We start from the raw sequence: 22,336 nt of genomic DNA on the forward strand, positions 1-22,336 counted from the left end.
TTGAAGCTCAAAGGTTCAGTCCTTGGCTCTTCCCAGAACCTTTATCTGCTGCCACAGCCTCAACCTCCTTTTGTTGTGAAGCAAAATGATTTTATTCAATTGAATTGGGTGTAAGATCTGGATTGAAATCTGGCCAGTTTGGGGGATAGGAAGTGGAAGGGGGGGGGGAAACTGCTGGATCAGGAATAGGTTATTATTAGTGGGTATGGCAATATCTAAGAAGCAACACTTAGCCTAGGTCTAGAAAGTAAGATTTTTAGAAAGATAGTTCTTTATCTGAAGTAGATGAAACTATCTGTATATACAAGACTGTTATTACAACTGAATATGCAGTGAGGAATGCTCTTAAAGTCTAGCACTTAGTTCAAAGTATCAGGTTGTTTTATCTACTGCTCTACTTAATTTTATTCAGTTCATCTTGATAAACTATAGAAACTGCCAATATTATCACCTCAAATAATTTACTAACTAAGCAATGAGCAAATTGATGAAAATGAATGAGCAACCCATATGTTCAGCTTTTTATAGTGTTTAGAGAATCCCATCAAAATAAACTTTTGAAAATATGTTCTCCATCTTTAAAATTTTATAAAACTATCCAAATAAAAAAGGTATGATTTATTTTTGCCTCCAAACAATATTTGTCTGCCAAATCATTATTTTGGTGAGGATCTTGTTTGAAATAACACATTCTTTAAAGAGATTGATATTTTTCTTATAGGCAAATTGGGAGATTAAAAACTTTCCCCTAAGGGTGAACTATAGGCAATTTACTTTTAGTCTTACTCTTTCCTGTTCTAATAATAAGCTGTTGCCCCTATCTTTCTCAAAGCCTTAGGCTCATGCTTGACATTGAACTTATTTTTACCTTCTATCTGTCCTAAAGTTCTCTGCATCGAGCCCAAATTCCTTTTTTTTTTAAAGATTTTATTTATTTATTTATTCATGAGAGAAAGAGAGAGAGAAGGCAGAGACACAGGCAGAGGGGGAAGAAGGCTCCATACAGGGACCCCAATGTAGGACTCGATCCCAGGACTCCAAGATCACGCCCCAGACCAAAGGCAGGCACTAAACCGCTGAGTCACCCAGGGAGCCCCAAACCCAAATTCCTAAATATTAGCTTATCACTGTTTACCAGTTATTTCTAAACTATTTTATATACAGTATTTGCTTTCCACATTTTACTTCATGAACCCCTTGTGTCCAACTTTGAGTTGGAATAATTTCTTTCAATATTTTCTTCCCTAATATTTTTTCTCACTCTTGAATGATGTTGCTGGGGATAGCATTTTCAGTTCACGGCTATTTTCCACCACACTTTGCATATATTCCATTGTATTCCATTGTCTTTGGGCTTTCATTGTAACCAAGAAGAATTCTATCATAATTCTACTTGTCTTCTAGTTGCACGTAATCTGCTTTTTTCTCATAATTCTTTACTACTTATTTCTCTACAGTTTATGTTTTAATACAATATATCTAGGTGTGGATTTGTTGTTGATTCTATTCAGGACCCAGAGTGAGCCTTCATTACAAGGACTTAAATATTTCTTTAGTCCTTATGTGCTTAGACCCTTCTTCTCTCTCTCTTGGAAATTCTAAATAGGTGCAAATTCTCTTTCATACTTTCCCACTCAAGCACAAGCCTATGGCCTTAACTGCCAACACCTGCAGGTGTTAAAACTCCAGGTAGGTGAGGATAAGCAGAGGCCACATGGGAGACCTAGATTTCACCCTTAGTTGGCAGCAACAAGGCAGTAGCCCCCTTTCATCGACACTATAGTGTCCAGTTATTGGCACAGACACTATTGAATGAGAAGACTTGCTGACATGCCTTTAACTTAGATTACAGATGCAACCCCTTCTCAACCCTCGTGCTAGTAAGAAATGACCAGACTATGAATTGTGTTTTGCTATTGTCACCTGGGCAAGGCTTGGTGCAGGTTTCCTCGAGAACCATTTTTTTATTACCATCTATTATGGGTTCAATGTCAGTACAGAATTCTTCATCCACCACTTTGTTGAAATCATCAGTTGACCCGTCACTCACTACACAAGAAATGTTCCTTGTTCTCGTCCCTTCGCCACACTGGGCATCCTGGAATGCAGGAAGAAATAACTAATTAGGAAAAGAAAAATAATTGATTAGTGAGCTCATCACTTACAGTTATCTCTGCACCACTGATTTTGATTTATGAGCAGTTAAAGAAGCATTTGTAACCCTAGGGAAGAAGTCCTAGAGGACAGTGGCTATAAAGTATACAGTGAACAATTTATTTGTTTTCTAGCCAAAGACAGGCAAATAAATTTTCATTAAAATGAATCAGTCTCCAAATGATTTTGAAAACACAGGACAGGGACTGCTTGTTATCAAAACTAATTAAACAGTTACAAAATAGCAAGGCACCTAAAATCTTGAGGAGGAAACATGCTGTCAGCTCTGAAACATATTTCTGCAAACAAGTCCCTGCAGATAGTGAACACACATTTCTACACAACTTCTTGAGATTTGATTACCTGCACTTGGCATAGAGACCACTGGCCATATTGCCACTGATAACAGGGCTTCACTGGGCAAGGCTTGGACTGTTCCATCAGGGCAGGGCATGGCCGTCCATCACCTTGAAAGGGCTGGGTCACTGTGCGTCTTCGGATCATTTTCCCTTTAAGAGATACAAAGTGATGCAACTGTAGTGATTTATTTGTGCAAGCATCTATCTTGAGGGAAGGCATCACAGACCTTTTTGCTGAGGGGATCTGAGGAATGGGTAAGGCTCAGATGTTTTGAAAAGAAAGAACACTGATTCAACCTTTCTGAAGATTATGTGGTAAGACTTAAAGCAAGAGAGATTTTATTTTCTGTTCCTTGACTATCAGTCTAATATTAACTCAGGTACAAACAAACCTGTGAGGCCACATGTTTGAGAACATTCTGACCAAGGAGACCAGTCGGAAAGCTGGCAGTTGACGGGACATTCTACCATGCAGGATGTGTTCATCTGCCAGGTCTTCTCCAGGCCAAGCTGAAAGGAGAGAGGTAGATTTGTTCATTACTGACCTGGAAGCACGACACAGGGTGGCATTAGGAAGGGGAAAGGAAGGCAAAAAGCAAGATGCAGAGTAGAATAAAAAGGACAAATAGGAAGTGGTTCAACCCAGGAGAGAGGGAACAAATGGCACAGGATGAATGGAAGAGCCCATTTACTCAATGTAGTTGAACTTTTTCAATAAGGAATAAAAAAAAAGTAATTTTAGTCTCCAAATTGGTTGAATTTCCCTAAGCAAGGAGCAAATAGACGTAAGCATGATTACGTTCTAGAAGTTAAGAGCCAAAAATATCACCAATATATAGTTTTAGGATTGTATCTTTGGGATATTATTTATTTTTGTTTTTTTAAGATTTTATTTGAAAGTGAGAGAGAGTGTGCATGAGTGGGGCGGAGGGCAGAGGGAGAGGGAGAAACAGACTCCCCACTGAGCAGGGAGCCCAGCTGAACTCCATCCCAGGACCCTGAGATCATGACCTGAGCAGAAGGCAGATGCTTAACCGGCTGAGCCACCCAGGCACCCCTATTATTTATTTTTACATGTGCATGATGTTAAACTGAAAAGCAAAAGGTTTGAAGGACAAATCACCACTCAAAAACTAATATTATAATGTACTGAAATAATATAAAATATTAGTTGTCAGGTATGTTATCTTTTTCAAAAGGAAGTATGGGTCACTAGAATTTTTTGATTACAAATATTTTATATACATTTATTTTATACAAAGATTTTCTTTTCTTAAACTGATCTCAGCAGCTGTTTATAATTCACTGGTTTTGGTTAGCCTCTCATCAGATAGTAATACTGTGACATTTAATTGGCATTGAGTTGTTTACTTAATCCTTCTACCTTTAAAATATGAGATTTCAAATTTATCACAAACAGTTAAAAAGTCCAAGGTACAGAGTAACATGAAAATAGAAATATTTAAGAGCATTGTTAGAAAAGTACAATTTGGGGGGGCAGGAATAATCCTTGGGAATTTTCAAGATCTTTTTAAAAATTTCCATATGAAAAAGAAGTTTATATTGTCTAATGGACATAGCAAAAGATGGCAAAAGAAAATTTTTCTGAAATCTTATGTTGTGATTCAAGTATAACTCTTGGTTCTAAGTTATCCACTGAGAGAGGATCAGGTCAATGACTATATGCTACATACCTCTGCAGGTATTCCCATTATATTCTCCGCCAGAAATAAATGACAAAGTTGAGTATTTGATATAAAAATATTTACCGTATCACTTAATTGAAGTCTTATAAAGTCACTTAAAGTCATGGGAGGTTGCAGAAGGGAGTCTTAAGGTGGTTATAGGCTAAAAATGATGTGTAAAATTTAAGGTAGACAATAGTTTGGTGAAGAGAGGGTTTGAGTCACAGAATTAAGCTACTACTGATTTATTTCACTACAGAATTGAGGGATGTCTTTGTCTAGATCTTCTGGGAATCTAGTAGTGAGACATTTTAACCCTCTACTATTTTTTTCTTACATTTTTGTGTCCTTTTTCCCTCTGTCTCATGCTCTCTCATCTAAACATATGTGTCTAAGTAAATGAAAAAGAAATCTCTTCGGGGATCAAAGAACAGGAAAGGAGAAACCAATTACTAGGTATTGGGTGAATAAAGAAAAACATCAAAGAAAAAAATGCTATATAAATGCTAGATGGGTTTAACCCTAATTGTCCTCTTTGTTGGGTAGGAATGGCATTTTCCTTTTTGGCTGTTAGGGACGCAGCAAGAGTTAGCTACTGCTGTTGCGCTGAATGCAGGGTTTGCACATGTATTAGTAGGTAGGCAATCGATCCATTATTAAAAAAGATAGCCAGCTTTTCTCAGGGCTATGATTTAATACTACTGCATCCATGGGGATGGATAAAGTGGGATATGAGTTGTTTATTCCAATTCCTGCAGAGAAAGCACTATTCTCCTTAAAGACCGTGTTTACTAGAGTATTATGATTTGAAACCTTAATTGTCACCACAGTATTCAAACATTATGATATTAATGCATAAGAGTAAATTTATCTAGGCTTATGGATAATTGAAATATCTTAGGGTTTTATTCACATTTCATTTAAGAAATAAAGGACTCTATTTATACCTCTATCCTATAGTCATGTTTTTAAATTGGTTTTGTATGATTTGGGTTTAGCTTTCACAAAGCTCTCAGCTGTTCCTTGTATATTTCATTCTGATCCAGGAAGACATTTATATGTACATTTGCAAACAAGGCAATATATTAGTCAACTAGGAGTAGATCAAAGCTCTCCAGCCAATCTAGGACTATAATAATGTTCATTAATGCTAATGTTATTTTTATAATGGTTACATTACTTTGATGTTATTAGTTTCCAGACAAAATTAATTCAGGTATAAAATTTATAATTAAAGTAATGAATCCACTAAATTATAAGATGGTAGTGAGTGGAATTTATTAAGTAAACAACTTGTTTTCAGCACACTCGGGTGCTCCATTCCCATGGACAGATATAATGAAGTTGTTAGAGCCACATGATAACGATATGAAAAGGACTAAGATATTTCCATCTCGAGTTTTCTCAGGGATTGGAACAATTTACCATCAGTTTATATAAGCTCCAGCATGTTTAGATAGAAGTTATGGTCATCATGTCTACTGGACCCTTATGAGGCCATAAGCTTCTCCCTATGTGTTCAAGATCTAATGAGGCTTCTTCTTATCTTAGTTCATGTTTAACCCAGTGGGGCTGAGATGCAGGAGAAGTTAAAACCTGGCAGGAATGTGAATACCCTTTTAGTACTGAAGTCAGACAAAATAATTGCAATGTGAAGTGTAGATTCATGAACACTAAGAGAAGCCAACAACTATGTTTCCTCACATTTCATAAGGTCATACCTAGAAATGATCACATGACTTTTATAAGTTGGAGAATTAATAGTCACAATTTTCTCTCAAAGAGAATGATTCTTGCCTCAAAGATACAATGGCAGACTTCATTCCTTTGTTTGAATTTCAAGCTGTCTCTTATCCAGACCTGAATACTTAGACTCTCACAGCTGGATATTAGATCCTAATATCAAAATCTGCTACCAAACCACATGCGATCAATGTTTAGCAACAGAGAGAATAAATGATGGCTCTTGGCAGGTGTCCCAGGCAACACAAAATTCACATGGAATTACAAAAGATGATGAGTAGTCTGATTAAGATTTATTGCCTTTATTCACCTTGATTACTTATTGTTCCCCAAGCATTTCTTTCAAAATAGGCTAATTAGCATACCTTTAGGCTCTGAGCAGAACAAAATACAGGAAATTATGTGTAGAAATCAGTAGTTGGACAGTGTTTCTTTTCAAGAGGGTGCTTAGCAGCCTCTGAGTAGTACAGAAAAACATCTGCTGGCAATGAGCTGCATTGAGCACAGGTCACTTGGCTCAGCATGAATTGAAATTATTAGGGAAGAATTTACTTGCAGAGATATAACACAGTATCCCCTCACCTCTTCACAATATTTCAGGTCAACCGACTTGCCATCGCTTCGAACACAATCCAACATCCTTGTTTTAATGCCGTTTCCACAAACTGCCTTCTCACTCAGCTGACACGTACTCCAGTCTGAAAGGAAGGGAGCCCATCAGAACAGAAGGCTACGTATGAAACAGATTTCAAATGAAACTCTGATGACCTGAATCCCATATTTAATTCACAACTGCTTTCTAAGCCCCACAATCAATCATCCCACATGCAGAGCATATGGGTCCTGGCTTTGAACATATCAAGAGTCAAATGGAATTGCTGGGGTTGCACATAACTACAGGGATTATTCTTGAAGGCAGATGTCTACTTGATAATCTTGACAGCTAGCTGTTTGGTGATACTGCGGAACTGACTTTGGCCTGCATCAAATGTCACTTAAAAACTTTCTTTCCTAATAAAAGTAGAAATTTAAATTTTAACATTTTTAATTTAGCAAAACAATCATAATTTTAACGGGTGGCACTTTAACCATGTAGTTATATTCAGATAAAACACTATTTCACTTACTGTCCATACTTAGAATGTTTTAAAATATACACTTATTTCAAAATCACTTTGGCCATATCTATTTAATTCTTTTATTTCATGTCTTTTGCAAAATAATTCATTCATCTTTCTTTCCAGAGTAGCTTAGCTTAGCATGTCCCAGAGAACTGTGACTTCTTTGTATCATCAAAAGAAATTGAAGAGAAAAACCTAAGGAAACAAAAAGCCAATCTGACTGCTGTGTGTTATTGTACAAGGCCTGGAGTTCACTTCAGTGTGAGAATTACTTGGGAAAAACTTCACAAGCAGCTTCAATGTTTCCCACATCATATAAACTAACACACCCTCTTCTTTCCTAGAGAATGTGCCTTGATGGTATGAGGATGAGGGTTATGGAAAAAATGGTTTATAATGTCTTTTTTTCTGAAAAAAAAAACACAAAAACAATACTCATCTTTTTTTCATCTGTACCTTTGATAATACAGAAATGTCTGTATCTTCTTCCTACATTTTTTTGTAGGTTAAGATTGCTGACATTTTCACATCAGACTAATCATGCTTAGAATTATTGTCCCAGTATGTTATAGCTATTAAACATCTTCTAGAGAAGATGTTTATCTTTCAATAAACCTGATACTTCTGGGAAAGATATATCTTTTACTTGCACCTTCCCAAAGTGGGAGGATGTCTTATATAGGATCACTTAGACTATTCACACTCTACCTCACACTCTACCTTAAGCACTCAGTATTTGTGTGATATTTTCATTCTCCATATCTTGATGTTTATTAAAAATAGATAAATATCTCTGTCTTTAAATAAAGAGTGATCTCTGGGAAAGTAAGCAGCATGTCCAAAAGGGACATAGATGGAGATGAACAATACTTACAGGAATGCTACTGAGCTGAAAGACATGGGATTTGGCCTTTAGCTTGGTGATTGATGAGATGACTATGCACATACCTGTTACATTATAATCATAGTGGAAGCAGTTTTTGTTTAGGTTACAGGGTTCCTTCTCAACAGCATTAGGGCAGGCTCTTCCTTCATCTGCAGGTTGTCTGATGGGATCAGCTGACCTTTGCCGGAAACTGCTTTGACTGCAAGGCTGACAAAGAATAATACAACTCCTCAGAAAGGTGAATACCTAGCCATACAAGAACTAGTATATTAGGGAGAGCACTGGAGCAGGAGTAAGAGTGTCTAGGCCACTGACTAACTTGAAGGGTCTCATACACCTCAGTTTCCTCATCTATAAAATCATCGTGTCAGATGAGTTTCTGACGTCCCATCTAGCCATAAGATGCTTAAGAGTCTGTGTGTCAAATGCTAATAGATATATCATATCACATATATGCAAACACATACATATGATCATATTAATTATTGCAGATCACTAATATAGAATTAATAATCAATAAATTGCATACAGTTTCTGTACCTGAACAACTATTTTAAGGGGGAACATATTAGCTGTTGTAGACCACAAACACAGAAATGACAACCTATCTACCCATCATCTACCTATATATCTATCTAGTTTCTTGGACCTGGAAAACCATCTTAAGATTGACTTTCAATAACTAGCTTTTAGTGATCTTGGTTTTCCTAATGGGCACATATTCAGCAGTTAAAAAAGACTAGCTTGCCTTTCTGCTACTGGCAGAGTCTCGTTCTGCAACCATCTGGTTTCTAAGAACAGGAACTCAGATCTGATGCTATAGAATTAGAGTAGAAAATCATTTGCGTGCCCTTGTGATACAGTTGATTCTTTGTTGCTATTTAACCTGTATCCAAGTCAACCAGCAGCCCTGTTTTGCTACTGCTCTATCAGTTGGCTGCTAATTAACACCTTTAATAATGTTAACGCGGAGATAGAAAATTCATTTCACCTTGAAAACATGCATCATAAATTCTTTGAGACTGTCTTATATTGTATTTTAGCAAATTAATTCCACATTAGATGTATTCTTCTTGTACATTTGATGCCATTTTGAATTGTGCCGCTGTACAACGGTGCCTGGGCCAAGCCAAATATCCTAAATTCTCAGCCACTTCTGTTTTAAATGACTCTTCCCAGGGTCCCGTGGAAGAACCCCTATGGGCTGTTGAAATCTAGAAGCTTTGTGTTATTTGAAACTCTCAGCTGGTTTTCCAGACCCACAGAGACACAGAGTCAGTCTGTGGAAAGAGATTCACTGACACACAGCTTTCTTCCTTCAAGTCCCTTTTTTTTTTGCCAGAATCTTTGGTGTTTTAGTGTCAATACTCCTGCTGCAGTACACCCACTGTGTGAAAGATTATTCCTACAATTTAAATAAAATGGATTGGGCAAAAAGCAAGGGATGAAAATAACTCGACACCATTAAAGTACCTTTACTGGAGCTTCATTCTTTTTCCCTTTACCTGGAGGGGATCATTATCACCAGTGCAGTTTTTAACATCCTATGTACTTATACGCCAATTTGAAGGCATTTTCTGTAGGTCTAGGAGGATGGTGGAGAAGTGTGAAGTTGGCAAGTGGTTGAGCTGTTCCAGTGTGAGTCAAAACACTGCTGACTTTAAATGGCACAGTCACATGGAATGAGGTAGCGAAGAAAACACTCTCGCCTTGGTAACTAATTTAGTAATTATTATTTTTTAATAGCTCTAAAGCTTTAGTGGTAAAGAATTAAGTAAACACTATTGATAAATGGTTAATCATCTCACCAAAGTGCAGCGGGTCCATGGACTCCATTCAGATATCACACAATCCTCAGGGCATGGTAATTTGCACTCTCTAGAGCCCAGGGGCATCTCTTCTGGATCGCAGAGGTAATCTTCTACATGGTCAGAAGGGCCATCTGCTGTGTTCTGCATGCATCTAAAAAAAACCATACCTATTCAGGAATGAAGGTTCCTGAAGGAACCAGGACAATTAGAACGATGGCCAACCCATAGGATAGGATGGCTCTAAAACATTGTTATGGGGTTGTGAGGTGGGAATGTTTGCATTTAATAAAATTCTCCAAACATGAAGACATAAAAGGATCTCTGCCTCCTATAAATACTGGCAGAGCTTCAGCATGATATAAAATGGACGATTGCTTGTATCATCATAATCTTTTAAAATTATAGCCACTGTATGGATTATAGTATGTCTTCCTCTGAAGGAAGAAGGTCTTTAAAAAATAAAAAGATTATTTATTTATTTTTCATGAGAAACACACAGAGAGAGGCAGAGACATAGGCAGAGGGAGAAGCAGGCTCCCTGCAGGAAGCCGACGTGGGACTCAATCTTGGGACTCTGAGATCACGCCCCAAGCCAAAGGTAGAGGCTCAACTGCTGAGGCACCCAGGTGTCCCAAAGAGGGCCTTTTATACTCGTGTATGATGCAGCAACTAATGAGGAATGGTCCACAGAGATTCACTGAGGGGCTTATTTTTGGAAATGGCAGATTCCATAGAGAAGGTAGATTCATAGATGATGGAAGATGAGGCACACTGAACTTTCCTAGAGGTTTCATGAAATATTTTCTAAAGTAATTGATGGAATTTATCAAGTTGTTTTGTCACTAAAAAGTAATATTAGCCTCCTATATGCTGATAACTTTAAAAGAAAGGCAGAAGCGAAAATACAATTATAGTAATAATAATAGCACAAATTCTCTAAATATGGTTGTTTGAATCTTTCATATATCTTGGCCTTTTTTTTTTTTTTTGTTTTGTTTTGTTTTGTTTTGTTTTTTATCTTGGCCTTTTTTAATTGGTAGTTTTCTTCTTAACAGAACAGATTCAACCACCTTATATGTTTCTTTTGTAAGCAGTCATGGAAGTCTCGCTTACTTATCTCTTGGGGATCTAATTAACATGGTTAGTACCAGACTTCACTCTTAGCATAATTAATAATCTCTCAAGGCACTTTTCTAGTGGAAGGGAAAAACTTTATCCCTCATCTATAACTCAGAGAAGGTCAACCAAAGTAATGGGTTTGGGAAGAGAATGCATTGCTAGAGCTAAAAGCAGGCTTGAGTTCTTAAGCCTCTCAAACCCATTGCCATGTTTTAAACTCTAGGTTAAATTACATTATCAGTTAAACCTGGAATCTCACCGTTCCCAAGGATTTACAATCAGTGGGGACTTTGCATCTTTATAAATCTCCTCTGCAGAAATACCTTTCTATACAGTGCTGCCCAATTTAAGAGAAATGTTGTTTTCCTATGGGATACATTTAATGACTGGAAAACTGTGCTGTTGCTCATGTCTTAATTGGGTTTGTAGTCTGAAAAAAAATACTTCTACGAAAACCCACCTCTGCACTTTTTGGTGTGGATGGATAAAAATAGGAAAGAGAGACCACAAAAATATGCAAAGGTAGGTATTTATTTGATTTCATTGCTAAAGAAAAAAATATAAATTTCTTTGGGAGACTTTCAGCTTCCCAGGAAAAAGTTCTCTCTTCAGTGGCATTTAGAAAATATTCTGTTGACGGCAACTTTGAGAGGATGTGGAGCAGCTTTGGGATGACATGGAACAAAATTTAATGCTCAAAAGATAAGTTTGTCACTTACAAGAAAAGATTGTATTCATGCTAGTCATTGACACAGGGTACAAGGATTAACTTGCAAAATTACCTATTGATCCAGAGTTAAAGACAGATGTTCAATACTCTATTAAGTAGTTATGTACATAAAACTACATTTTCACAGGCTTTTCTCCTTTAATTTTTTATTACATAGCTAATTCATTCAGCTTAGGAAAATCAGAAGAAACAAACAAAAACAAAAAATCACTCAGAGAAAACCACTCTTTAAAGACTATTCTATTTAAGCATATATTTCATTTCATAAAATAGAGCAAATTTTATCTACTATTTGTACCATTTAAAAAAACAATAATATGAACATCTTTTCCTGTCACCAACTATTTTCCTAAGATATAATTCTTTTTTTAAGAATGATTTACTTGGGCAGCCCGGGTGGCTCAGCAGTTTAGTGCCGCCTTCTGCCCAGGGCAGGCGTAATCCTGGAGACCCGGGATTGAGTCCCACGTCTGGCTCCCTGCATAGAGTCTGCTTCTCCCTCTGCCTGTGTCTGCCTCTCTCTCTCTCTCTCTCTCTCTCTCTCTCTAATAGATAAATAAAATCTTTAAAAAATGATTTACTTATTTGAGGGGGGAGGGATAGAGGGAAGAGAGAACTCAAGCCAACTCTTCTCCTTGCTCAGCAACTCAGGGGCTTAATCTCATGAGCCTGAAATCAGGACAGGAGCCCAAACCAGGAGTCAGGTGCCTAACCAACTGTGCAACCCAGGTGCCCCAACAAAGGTATTATTTTTAATGACTATATTTGAATGTCATCACTTCAATATGCCACGATTGTTAAAAATGTCCTTATTGTTGATATTCAAATTATTTATGTTTTATTTACTTTATTTGGTATTAGTTTTTAAAATCACTCTAGAATACAGAATCAAGATTCACATCAGGTTTTCAGCACAAAGGAAAGCACTAAAGCACTTTAAGTTCATTTGGTTTCCTCCAAATTCTTGGCCTTTCTCCTTTCCACAGGACAAGGAATTATGCTGTGAGAAAAATTGAACTGTATTAGAAATACATAGTTCAGAACCAAGCTGGAGGCAAAGAGCAGGGCCTGAGGCCCGTCATAGGTATGACAGTAAAGGGGTACATTGTCTGCAGAGAATTTAAAAGCAACAATAAAGATAATCAAATCCCTTGCTCTTTATTACCTGTTTTTTATTATCACCATGTGCTAGAAATTCTAAAAAAAAAAAAAAAAATGTCTGTGAAAAATATCCCTTCCCACCAGGAAAAATCACTTCTGCCACCAGCCTTTGATATGTCATATCATCCTAAAAGAAAAAGAATGACACTGGATAAATTGGTACTTGCTCTCTTATAGACTCTTCTATCCTGAAATGTCACATAATGCTTGCATATAAGCAAGACATTTTGACCTTAATTAGCAGAGGATAAGGTTAGAGAGGTTTACTACTCAATCAGTAACAAATAGAAACATTATTACATGATCAGAGATCACAATCAATACTGACCTTCCCTTTTCTCTATTGACATTAAAGATGTTTACTGAGAAAATGAATAGATCTCAAAAGTTACTTTGCTTAAGATGTATTTGGAAATGTTGAGAGTATTATTTATAAAGCAAAAAAAAAAAGCATGTACACAGATCATTGAAGAGAAAATTGAAAGAAACAGTATTATAATTTTTCTTACTAATGAAAAACCCAACTTGATCAAAATATTTTTATAAGGAAAATATTTTTAAATTTGGAGGAGAAATTTTGAATTTGCAAGGGAATGGTGGAAAATGGAATCTCTGTCTTTTCCCTATGTTTCCCTATCAACTTGTTACCTTCTAATTGCTCATCTACCTTTATTAAGTTCCTCAGAAAAATAGCTTAAGAGTTCAGAGGGCTTGTGAAAAAAGAAACATTATTTTTATTGGAAGCAAATTATACAGTGTGCCAAAGTTTTACGATATAAATGTTAATTCACTCAACTTTTCTATTGGGAAACATAAATCTTAAATTCATGAAAAGTTAGGTCATGAGTAGCAGTGGGCTTGTCCACTAGATGAGTGGTCAAATTCTGTATGTTTTTACACTTGTCTTTACCGTGTATCACTCGGCAGGGTTAGAAGAAACTGGTATAAAGAGTGACAACTCTGTCACTTTACTAGATGAGTGTTCTTGGTAAATTACTCAGTACTTCTGAATCTACTCCACAAAGTAGAGATAATAAAACTCATAGACTTGTTTTGTAGGGTTCCAGAGCCCTTAAGAGTCATATGCAGATACTGGAGGGAAAATTTAATGAATATCAAAATTGTATTAGGTGTTAGGAAATTTCTATAAATATGACAAGGTCTCTGGAGAAAATTATAGAGTTTAATAAAAACAACAGATGGTAAATGGATCTTTTCAAAACAATGAGGGGGAAGTGGGGTACTGTACAGCAACACCACTCAACAGAACTTTCTGTGATGATGGAAATGCTCTATAGTTCTGCTGTCTGACAGCATAGCTATTAGCCTCCTCAGCTATTGAGCACTTTAAATATGTCCAGAGTGGCTGAGGAAACATATTTTCAATTTAATTTAATTTAATTTTAACCAGTTTAAACTTAAAGTGAAATAGCCCCCACGTGGCTGGTGGTTGCCTCCTAGGTGGCATGGTCATAGAACAAATGAGCAGCACTTAGTATTAGGAAGGCTTCCTGGAGGAAGGTGGGAATATTCAAAAGTTAGCCATTTGGATGACACAAAGGAGCAAGGGTTTATCACAGATTATCACTAAAAAGCAGACAGAAATCTTTTTGGCTTTTAAGAACAAAGTTTTTGGGGTTGGAAAAATTTGCATTCATTCAGCTTGCATTCACGATGAGTATCCTTCTCTTCAGGAGGACCTTCAAGTGAGGCTTCCTGTCAGGAGGCCCAGTGTGACAACTTGCTGCTTGAAGCAGATGCCCTTAGAATATTCCATGAACACAGATTCCCTGGAAATAAAACTAAAGAGAGTTTAATGCAGGAGACCAGGGAGGAGTGAGAGCCCCACGCTGGCCTACATGAGGCTGGGAGGTGGTAGTGTGTTCTGTTTCTGCACAATGAGGCTCACTCTTACCTCACTTTTCGGGTTTGCACACCCTCTCCACAGTTATCTCGCATGTTGACAAAGGTCACTTTGCAGATGCTCCATGGCTCTGTGACCCATATGTACTGGTTGCAGTCGCTGTGGCAAGGGACAACCTCATACACCTGAAACACACACAGTTTTCTGGGATTTCTCCTCAGGGAACCCGCTGAGAGTGGGCAGGAGCACGGAACATCACAACAAACATTGTATTCTTGTTGCACTATTTTCACTCCTCTCCTTTATTGTTCATTATTCTAAGATGGGAATATAGAAACTCTCTTGAGAGTTCTAGAAGTAAAAGGCTAGCTGTGTCGTATTCCCTTGATCCTATATTACATGACAGTGGTACATCTGACCCAATGGAGCACACGGGACATATTGGGTACGTTCCTGTACTGATCCTCACCACGCAGTGCTGATTTCATGGGCCATCTGTCTTGTTCACGGTGTTGTGTGTCTTCAATACTTAGGCCAGAGTGCTCGTATGTTAGGCCTTCTATAGAGATTTGTTGGATAGATGAATGAATAAATGAATTAATGAATTAAATGAGCATATAAAAGTAACTGTTTTCAAAGAAATATAACTTGGCCTGTTTTCCAAGTGAATGTATAGAGCAATAAGAATTTGTATATTTTTTGCATTCCATATGTAAAACTAAATTAGATGATAACAAGAAACAAAACCATTTAAAAAGTAACCTTCAATCATTTAGGGCTTGGAAGCAAGGTCTGAAATCGGCCTCATATTACACAGCTACAGCTCAAAGCAGGGAGCGTCACATGACACAAAGCAAACTGTCTGTGCTTTGGTGACCATAAAGGCTGAAAGTCTCACATTTAGACTGGTATGTTTGGTTTCAGGATTTTAGAACAATGAACCAATTACTCTTTTTCTCAATGAGAAGAATGACTAAATCGAGGGAATAAAATAAACCGTAATCCACTGCAACACAGCTGAGTCAACCATTAAAGAAAAATGTCTTTTAAAATAATTTCAAAATCTAGGGTAATTCAACTCTATTTCCTATTTCACACAACACACACACACTAGTGTATGTATATTTTACGTAACTAATTCCAGAAACTATAGATATAAATAGCCCTTTGGTGCTATTCTTTTGTGCAAATTTTAGTGAATGAATAAAGCTGAGCTATTGCAAGTAAGAATAAAGAATATACAGTGCTGGAATAGGAATCCATCATTGTTATACAGGGTCACCTTCACATGGGGTACTGTATTAAAATAGGACTAAATACAACCCAGTAAAACATGACCCTACAATTTGTGAGGAAGGGAAACATTGAAGGAGAAATGCATTTCTCCTAATCTTTTGATGGCGCTCATGTGAATCTCCTCCACTGGACTGAATACCAACCAGTTCAGAGCGACTTCCTGCCACCGACCCTCAGCCCACCTGTGCCTTTCCCTTTCCCTCTGAGAAGCATGACAGCATTAACAAGAGGTGTCACTGCCTTGTCAGGGCTGGTGAAGTGAAGCTTGTTCCCCCCACCCCGGAACCTCAGCCCTGATAATAAAGTGAGAAAACACAGGTGGCATGCTGGGCCAGGGGGACGGTGGATGGGGGGCGGGGGGGAGGAACAGCTGCAGAACAAAAATTTTATAGAAAATATGATATTTTCTCCCTGTAAAAGATAAAAGACAATAGCAGGAAATGAAATACATTTTCTGGAGTCGGGAGAAAAAGGAAAACAAGTAGTAGCCTACCAGGAACCAGGGGGTGTAGGAATTCTTACCTGTGCCTGGGGTGGCATTCAGCAGGATTGAAGAAAAGGGAGAGGAAAAAGATAAGGAAAAAGTGTCAGTATGCTGAATGAAAACATTCATATTCTACATTTAAAATATAATTTCATCCACATATAAAAGTCTATTTTTCTTTTTTGGGGGGGTAAATTATTAGAATATCTTTATTAAGCCTTGGGAGAGAAAAAGCAACTCCTTATTATTGTTTAAAGTTGAAATACATAAATGAGTATTGCAAACTTCATGGTCAAGGAAAAGATTAGATGGGCAGGATGAAGAAATCTTAAGACACTGAGTAGTCCTCAAAATACATACCATATGTATGTATGACTGATGAATGATGGGGGGACTGATGAATGATGGCAACTACTCTGTGATGCAAATTGTGAGTGAAATCTATCCATAGACTGCTTGATTAATCTATTGATTTTAATCAATCCATCCATCTACATTTCTTGGGAAATGAGAATTTGCTTCCTCAGTTAGAAAATGGTACCTCAAAACCATTTTCAAGTCAATGGACCTCTGATTTTTTTATTGAGGAATGTATAATTGTAGTAAAAAATCCATGTGATTTGCAATTTTCAAAGTTAACACAAACCTTTGCATATTCTTTACTTTCCTAATATTTTGGTGATAAAATCCTAGGAATTTCTATTTTTAAATGTAGAACATTTGTACTCAGATAGTAGGAATCTATTACTTCTCATTTTAGCTTTAATTTTTAGTTGTTAATGCCTTGATATGTCACCAGTAAGCTGATTAACAAGTACCTGAATGTCTCCATCAAACTCTGTATTAAATTTTATCAGAGCTGGAGAGTGACAGAAAAATGGCTTAGGTAGAAGACTTTTCATAGCAAAGAAAACTTGGCAGAAGGTCCTGAACCTTTGAAAATTCACTAGTAAAAACAATGCTGAGGCAAACACAGCTCATTTTAATTGAGAGGTTGACTGGCTGTACACACACACACACACACACACACACACCCTGAACATTTCTGTAGAATTTCTCTTTATTAGGGCAATGGATGAGAATTTATTACAATTCAAATTTACCAATGGAACTTTAAAATTTCAAAACTTGTAGAAAAATATTTACATTTTAAACCTTGCATTTCAGTTATTTTGTTTCTTTTGGGTTATGTTAACCGAAATTTCTTGTTTGCAAGTATTCACTCTGGCAGGAAAACTCATTCACCAGTAGATGGCAGCAGTGTAGTGTACTAGTCACCAATGGCTGACCTTAAGGGCATATTCAGCAACTTCACTCGGGGGGAAAAAAAATCAAGATTTTTTTCAGAGAAGTACTTCCTATGGCATTTAATTCTCCACTTTCTTTGTCCTTAATTTCTTTATTCAAAATGTATTTTGATTTTCTCTAGACTGTCCCTTTATTTTACTTTATTATTTTTGAAGATCTAATTGGCTTTCTCATGAGATTCACAAATTGGATAGCCTTCCATTTAGCAGGTAGAGGGGAACATCCTACAGTTTATCTTTATTATCATTAACAATTTAAGTTAATTTGGGAAGTAAAGTATGTGTACTGGTAGGCAGTGTGTTTGGAGATTAAAATGAGTTTATGTATGCCTGAAACTTATCTACATATTTAAGGTTGGTTTATATATATATGACTTGGTTCATTTGATTGTAACAATATAAATACATATCTTAACATCTACAAATACAATATTAAATTTATTCTTTGTTAGTTCACATATAGGTCAATCATGATAATAATTGTCTATATTTTATATTACATTTAAATTAGTCATAATTCCCTCTATTAGTCTTTTCATTTTATATCTCCAATAGGGCACAAGTAACGACTATTAACTGCAGCTAATGAAGTGAGGATACAAAAATAAAATAAAGTTCCAAATAAAACTCAAAAGGTCAAAGACTAAATTGGTATATAGTGTTGGTACACTGACTTTGAGGTCATCTTTATTTTTCTTTTTTCTCAACTTATTTTATATCAAGCAAATTTAAATGAACATTCAATATATATTTCCTAGTTTTATTTTTTTAGAAAGGGGGAGAGTGTGAAGGGGCAGAGGGAGAGGGAGAGAGAGAATCTTAAGCAGGCTCCACACTCAGCGTGGAGCCCAACGAGGGGCTCCATGTTACTACCTACCCTGAGATCATGACCTAAGTTGAAATTAAGAGTTGGACACTCAACCAACTGAGCCATCCAGGAAGTACCCCTCCACCTTTATTATTTCAAGAAGGAAAGATAGAGGGATGGGAGAGGGAGGGAGAGAGTGAGAGTGTGTGTGTGAGAGAGAGAGATTTCCTAGTTTCAGACCCAAATCCAAATGCTTTCTTTCATTTTAATTTAAGTAGTTGGTAATTGAGATATCTTTTCTGAGAGTCTAGGGGAACTATAATAATGAGACAATCTTGCTCTTAGCACACAGCTAGATACAATTTTATGACATTATTTTAAAGGTAGGTGTCATTTTAATTTCCACTTAATTATATTCATATGCATGTACATGCAAGGTACTAAATCTCCTAATGCAAAGATAATATATCTGATTTGGGATTTTAACAACATACCTCTATTTACTCAGGCATTCTAAGGATTCAATGGGTTAAATGTCTTACTCAGGGTTATTATTTATTTCCATTTTGGAGAAAAAAATAGATCACGTGAATCTAAATAATACGTTAATTAAAATCAGTGGTAGAGAATACCTGGTTGACATGGTCCAGCTTGGGGCAAGGCCTCCCTCCATTATATGGTTTCTCACGCAACCATTTAGACCGAACCTTCACACCACTTCCACAGGACTTACTGCAGCGAGACCAGTTGGACCACTCACTGAGCTTGCAATCGGAAGGACAAGGGATGATGCAGGCCTCTTCAATGTAACCTGCATGGAAAAAAAATCAGATGAGAGCCATCTTCTCCACATGTCACTTGCCCACTACCACCCACCATTCTAGCTCACTTAGAAGGTCCAAGTTTGACTTGACAGCAACATGCAAATGCAAAGATGTCTGCGTTGTTAGAGACTGAAATTCTGCAGGAAAATGACACATACATACAGTGACTCTGTTAAAATAACAGCTGAGCAGCTGCCATATGATCTGCTTAGGATTCATGCTCACCATATTTCAGCATTTCTGACTTTCTGACAGCTCGTGTTTAATTGACAATAACCTGTCTGCTGCTATATCGTTCTCATGCTGTCAGAATGATACATTAAAAAAATTATAACAGTTTTCTGTAAAATTCTGTCTGTTAATGTCACACAAGTCCAAGTGTTTGAGTCCATGCAAAGTTCTTCCTCAAGAAGAAAGACAGACCCTCTCAATCAACATCCAAAAGGAACCATTTAACTTAGCACCTTATGTTTCCCCTTCTTTGCAAATCAGATCTGGAGAAGAAAAATGAAGGATGTTAAATAAATAATGTCTCATAATTTTCAGTGCTGTCAATTTAAAAAACAATTTCACATCTTATATTCATTTGATTCTCTTGAAAATCTTATAAATGTATTGGATACGTATTGATATACTATTGGACAGATAGGAAAACAAATGCAGAAAGATAATTGACAAGTGGAGGATCACACAGTAAAAGATGGGGTCTAGTCCAGCACTCATTTCATCAAATCACACAGCCAATTAACTTAATAGTCTACAGATGTGATTTGAGAAATGGGTGCATTTTCCTGGAACAGTCCCTTATTACCAAGTTGGCATTTCAAACATCAATTTATCACTTGTATATACTCTCCAGGCAAATACGTGGAAAAGCTAAATTTCCTACGGTCAAGAGTCAAAAGCATAGTTGTTCTGTGTAATACTCTGATATGCAGAGGGTTTGTTCTTATACCATTTTACATCAGCCATCAAGGATTCAATTTTGAAAATGATAATATAGACAACTTGTACTAGGGGACTCTAGGTAGATTACAATTTTGTTATTGAAATATAATTTATATACGATAAAAATCAGCTCATGACTCAGTTTTTAATACATTCACCAAGTCGTACAACCATCACCATTATCTAATTTTAGAACATTTCCATTGCCACATAAAGAAACCCTCTAGCCATTAGCAGAGGGTTATCAGTTAGCAGAGGGTTATCATTTTCTCCTCCCCCATTACCTGGCAACCACTCATCCACTTTCTGTCCCTGAGAATGCACCTATTCTGGACATTTCCTAAAATGAAATCAAACATTATGTGGCTTTTCTCAATTGGCTTATTTTACTTAGTATAATGTTTTCAGGATTCATCTTTGTGAGGGTTCAAGCATGTGTTAGTACTTCATTCCTTTTTATGACTGAATAGTGTTCCATTGAATGGACAGATCATATTTTGTTTATCCACTCATAAGTGTATGGGTATTTTAGTTTCCCTATTTTGTATATTATGAATAATGCTGCTGTGAACATTTGTGTATAGGTTTCTGTGTGGACATGCTTTTAATTTTCATGGGCATATATCTAGGAGTGGAATTGCTGGGTCATATGATAACTATATTTAACTTTTTGAGGAAGTGCCAAACTGTTTTCCAAAGCACATCACTTTACACCACCATTAGCAAGGTATAACTGTCCTAATTTCTACATTTGTCAAAACATGTCTTTTTTATTTTAGTATTCTTTGAAGAACAAAAGTTGTAACTGTCAATGAGCCCAATTTACCTATTTTTTTTTTCTTTGGGAGCTTGGGCTCTGATGTCACATCTAGGAAACCATTACCCAATCTGAGGTAATTCAGATTTGCACCTATGATTTCTTCTAGGGATTTTACAGTTTTAACTCTCACATTCAGGTATGTGATTCACTTAATATTTGTATATGGTAAAAGTTGTAAGGGGGTCCAACTTCATTCATTTGTATGTGATTATCAAGTTATACCAGGCCCATTTGTTGAAAATACTATTTTTTATACATTGAATTATTTTGCTGAAAATCAGTTGACCACAAATGTAAAAGTTAATATCTGGATTCTAAATGTCATTCCATTGATCGTTATGCCAATACCACACCATCTTGAGTACTGTAACTTTGTAGTAAGGTTTGAAGTCAGGATGCGTGAGTCCTACTTTGTTCTTATTTTTCAAGATAATTTTAGCTTTTTTGGGTCCCTTGCATTTCCATATGCAAAATCTAAGGTAATTTTAGAATCAGCTTGTCAATTTTCACTCAGAATGGCAGCTAGGATTTTGATAGGAATTGTGTTGAAGAACTCGATCAATTTGCCACCTTAACAATTCAGATACATGGGAATACTTTCCATTTATTTAGGTCTGTAATTTCTTTCAATGTAGTTTTTGTGGATACATCTTGAACTTCTTTTGTTAAATTTATTCCTAAGGATTTCATTCTTTTTATTGTAGGCAGATTCATAAGAGAATCAGCAAACACTGATTTATTTTATTATTGTGAAACAAGACCACCTAAAAACCAATATGACAAATTTAACCTATAAGCTTGTGACCAAAATATTCTGTTAAGAAGTGTTAAAAAGCTAGCCAGTTATTACACAATATTTCCTAGCCTTGCCTTTTCATAAATTACCTAGAACACATGCTAAAAGTACAGGTTTCCAGCAACCCCAAACATCATGATACAGTTCACTTGGGATAGGGTCTCACTTTTGGAAATTTAATATATTGCGTTTATTCAGCAGTCCCTCTTTCTTTATTGAAATTATTTTTTCAAGGTAATTTTGGATTCACATATAATTGTAAGAAATAATGGAGAGGTCCACTGTCTACTTACCCCAGTTTCTTACAATAGTCAACTACAGTATAATTTCAATCAAGATACTGAGATTGATATAATCTACTGAGTTTATTCAGGTTTCACCAGTCAAACATGTACTCATTTATGCATGGATAAGTGTGTA

The 22,336-nt window shown here is 36.4% G+C and overlaps 1 protein-coding gene across 4 annotated transcripts in view; it reads right to left on the reverse strand.

The window, feature by feature from the left end:
- Positions 1-22,336, reverse strand: part of THSD7A (thrombospondin type 1 domain containing 7A) — a 428,410-nt gene that overhangs the window by 21,840 nt on the left and 384,234 nt on the right. For all 4 annotated transcript variants that reach the window (XM_038556951.1, XM_038556952.1, XM_038556950.1 and 1 more), the window contains 9 exons: positions 19,161-19,339; positions 16,452-16,457; positions 14,685-14,818; positions 9,757-9,910; positions 8,011-8,155; positions 6,524-6,639; positions 2,906-3,023; positions 2,518-2,663; positions 1,924-2,098 (listed from right to left, as the gene is read on the reverse strand). In XM_038556951.1, coding sequence (XP_038412879.1) covers positions 1,924-2,098; positions 2,518-2,663; positions 2,906-3,023; positions 6,524-6,639; positions 8,011-8,155; positions 9,757-9,910; positions 14,685-14,818; positions 16,452-16,457; positions 19,161-19,339 — 1,173 coding nt within the window. The remainder of the gene's footprint in view (positions 1-1,923; positions 2,099-2,517; positions 2,664-2,905; positions 3,024-6,523; positions 6,640-8,010; positions 8,156-9,756; positions 9,911-14,684; positions 14,819-16,451; positions 16,458-19,160; positions 19,340-22,336) is intronic.

This window comes from Canis lupus, chromosome 14 (genome assembly GCF_011100685.1).
Source record: "Canis lupus familiaris isolate Mischka breed German Shepherd chromosome 14, alternate assembly UU_Cfam_GSD_1.0, whole genome shotgun sequence".
NCBI classification, from domain to species: Eukaryota; Metazoa; Chordata; class Mammalia; order Carnivora; family Canidae; genus Canis; species Canis lupus.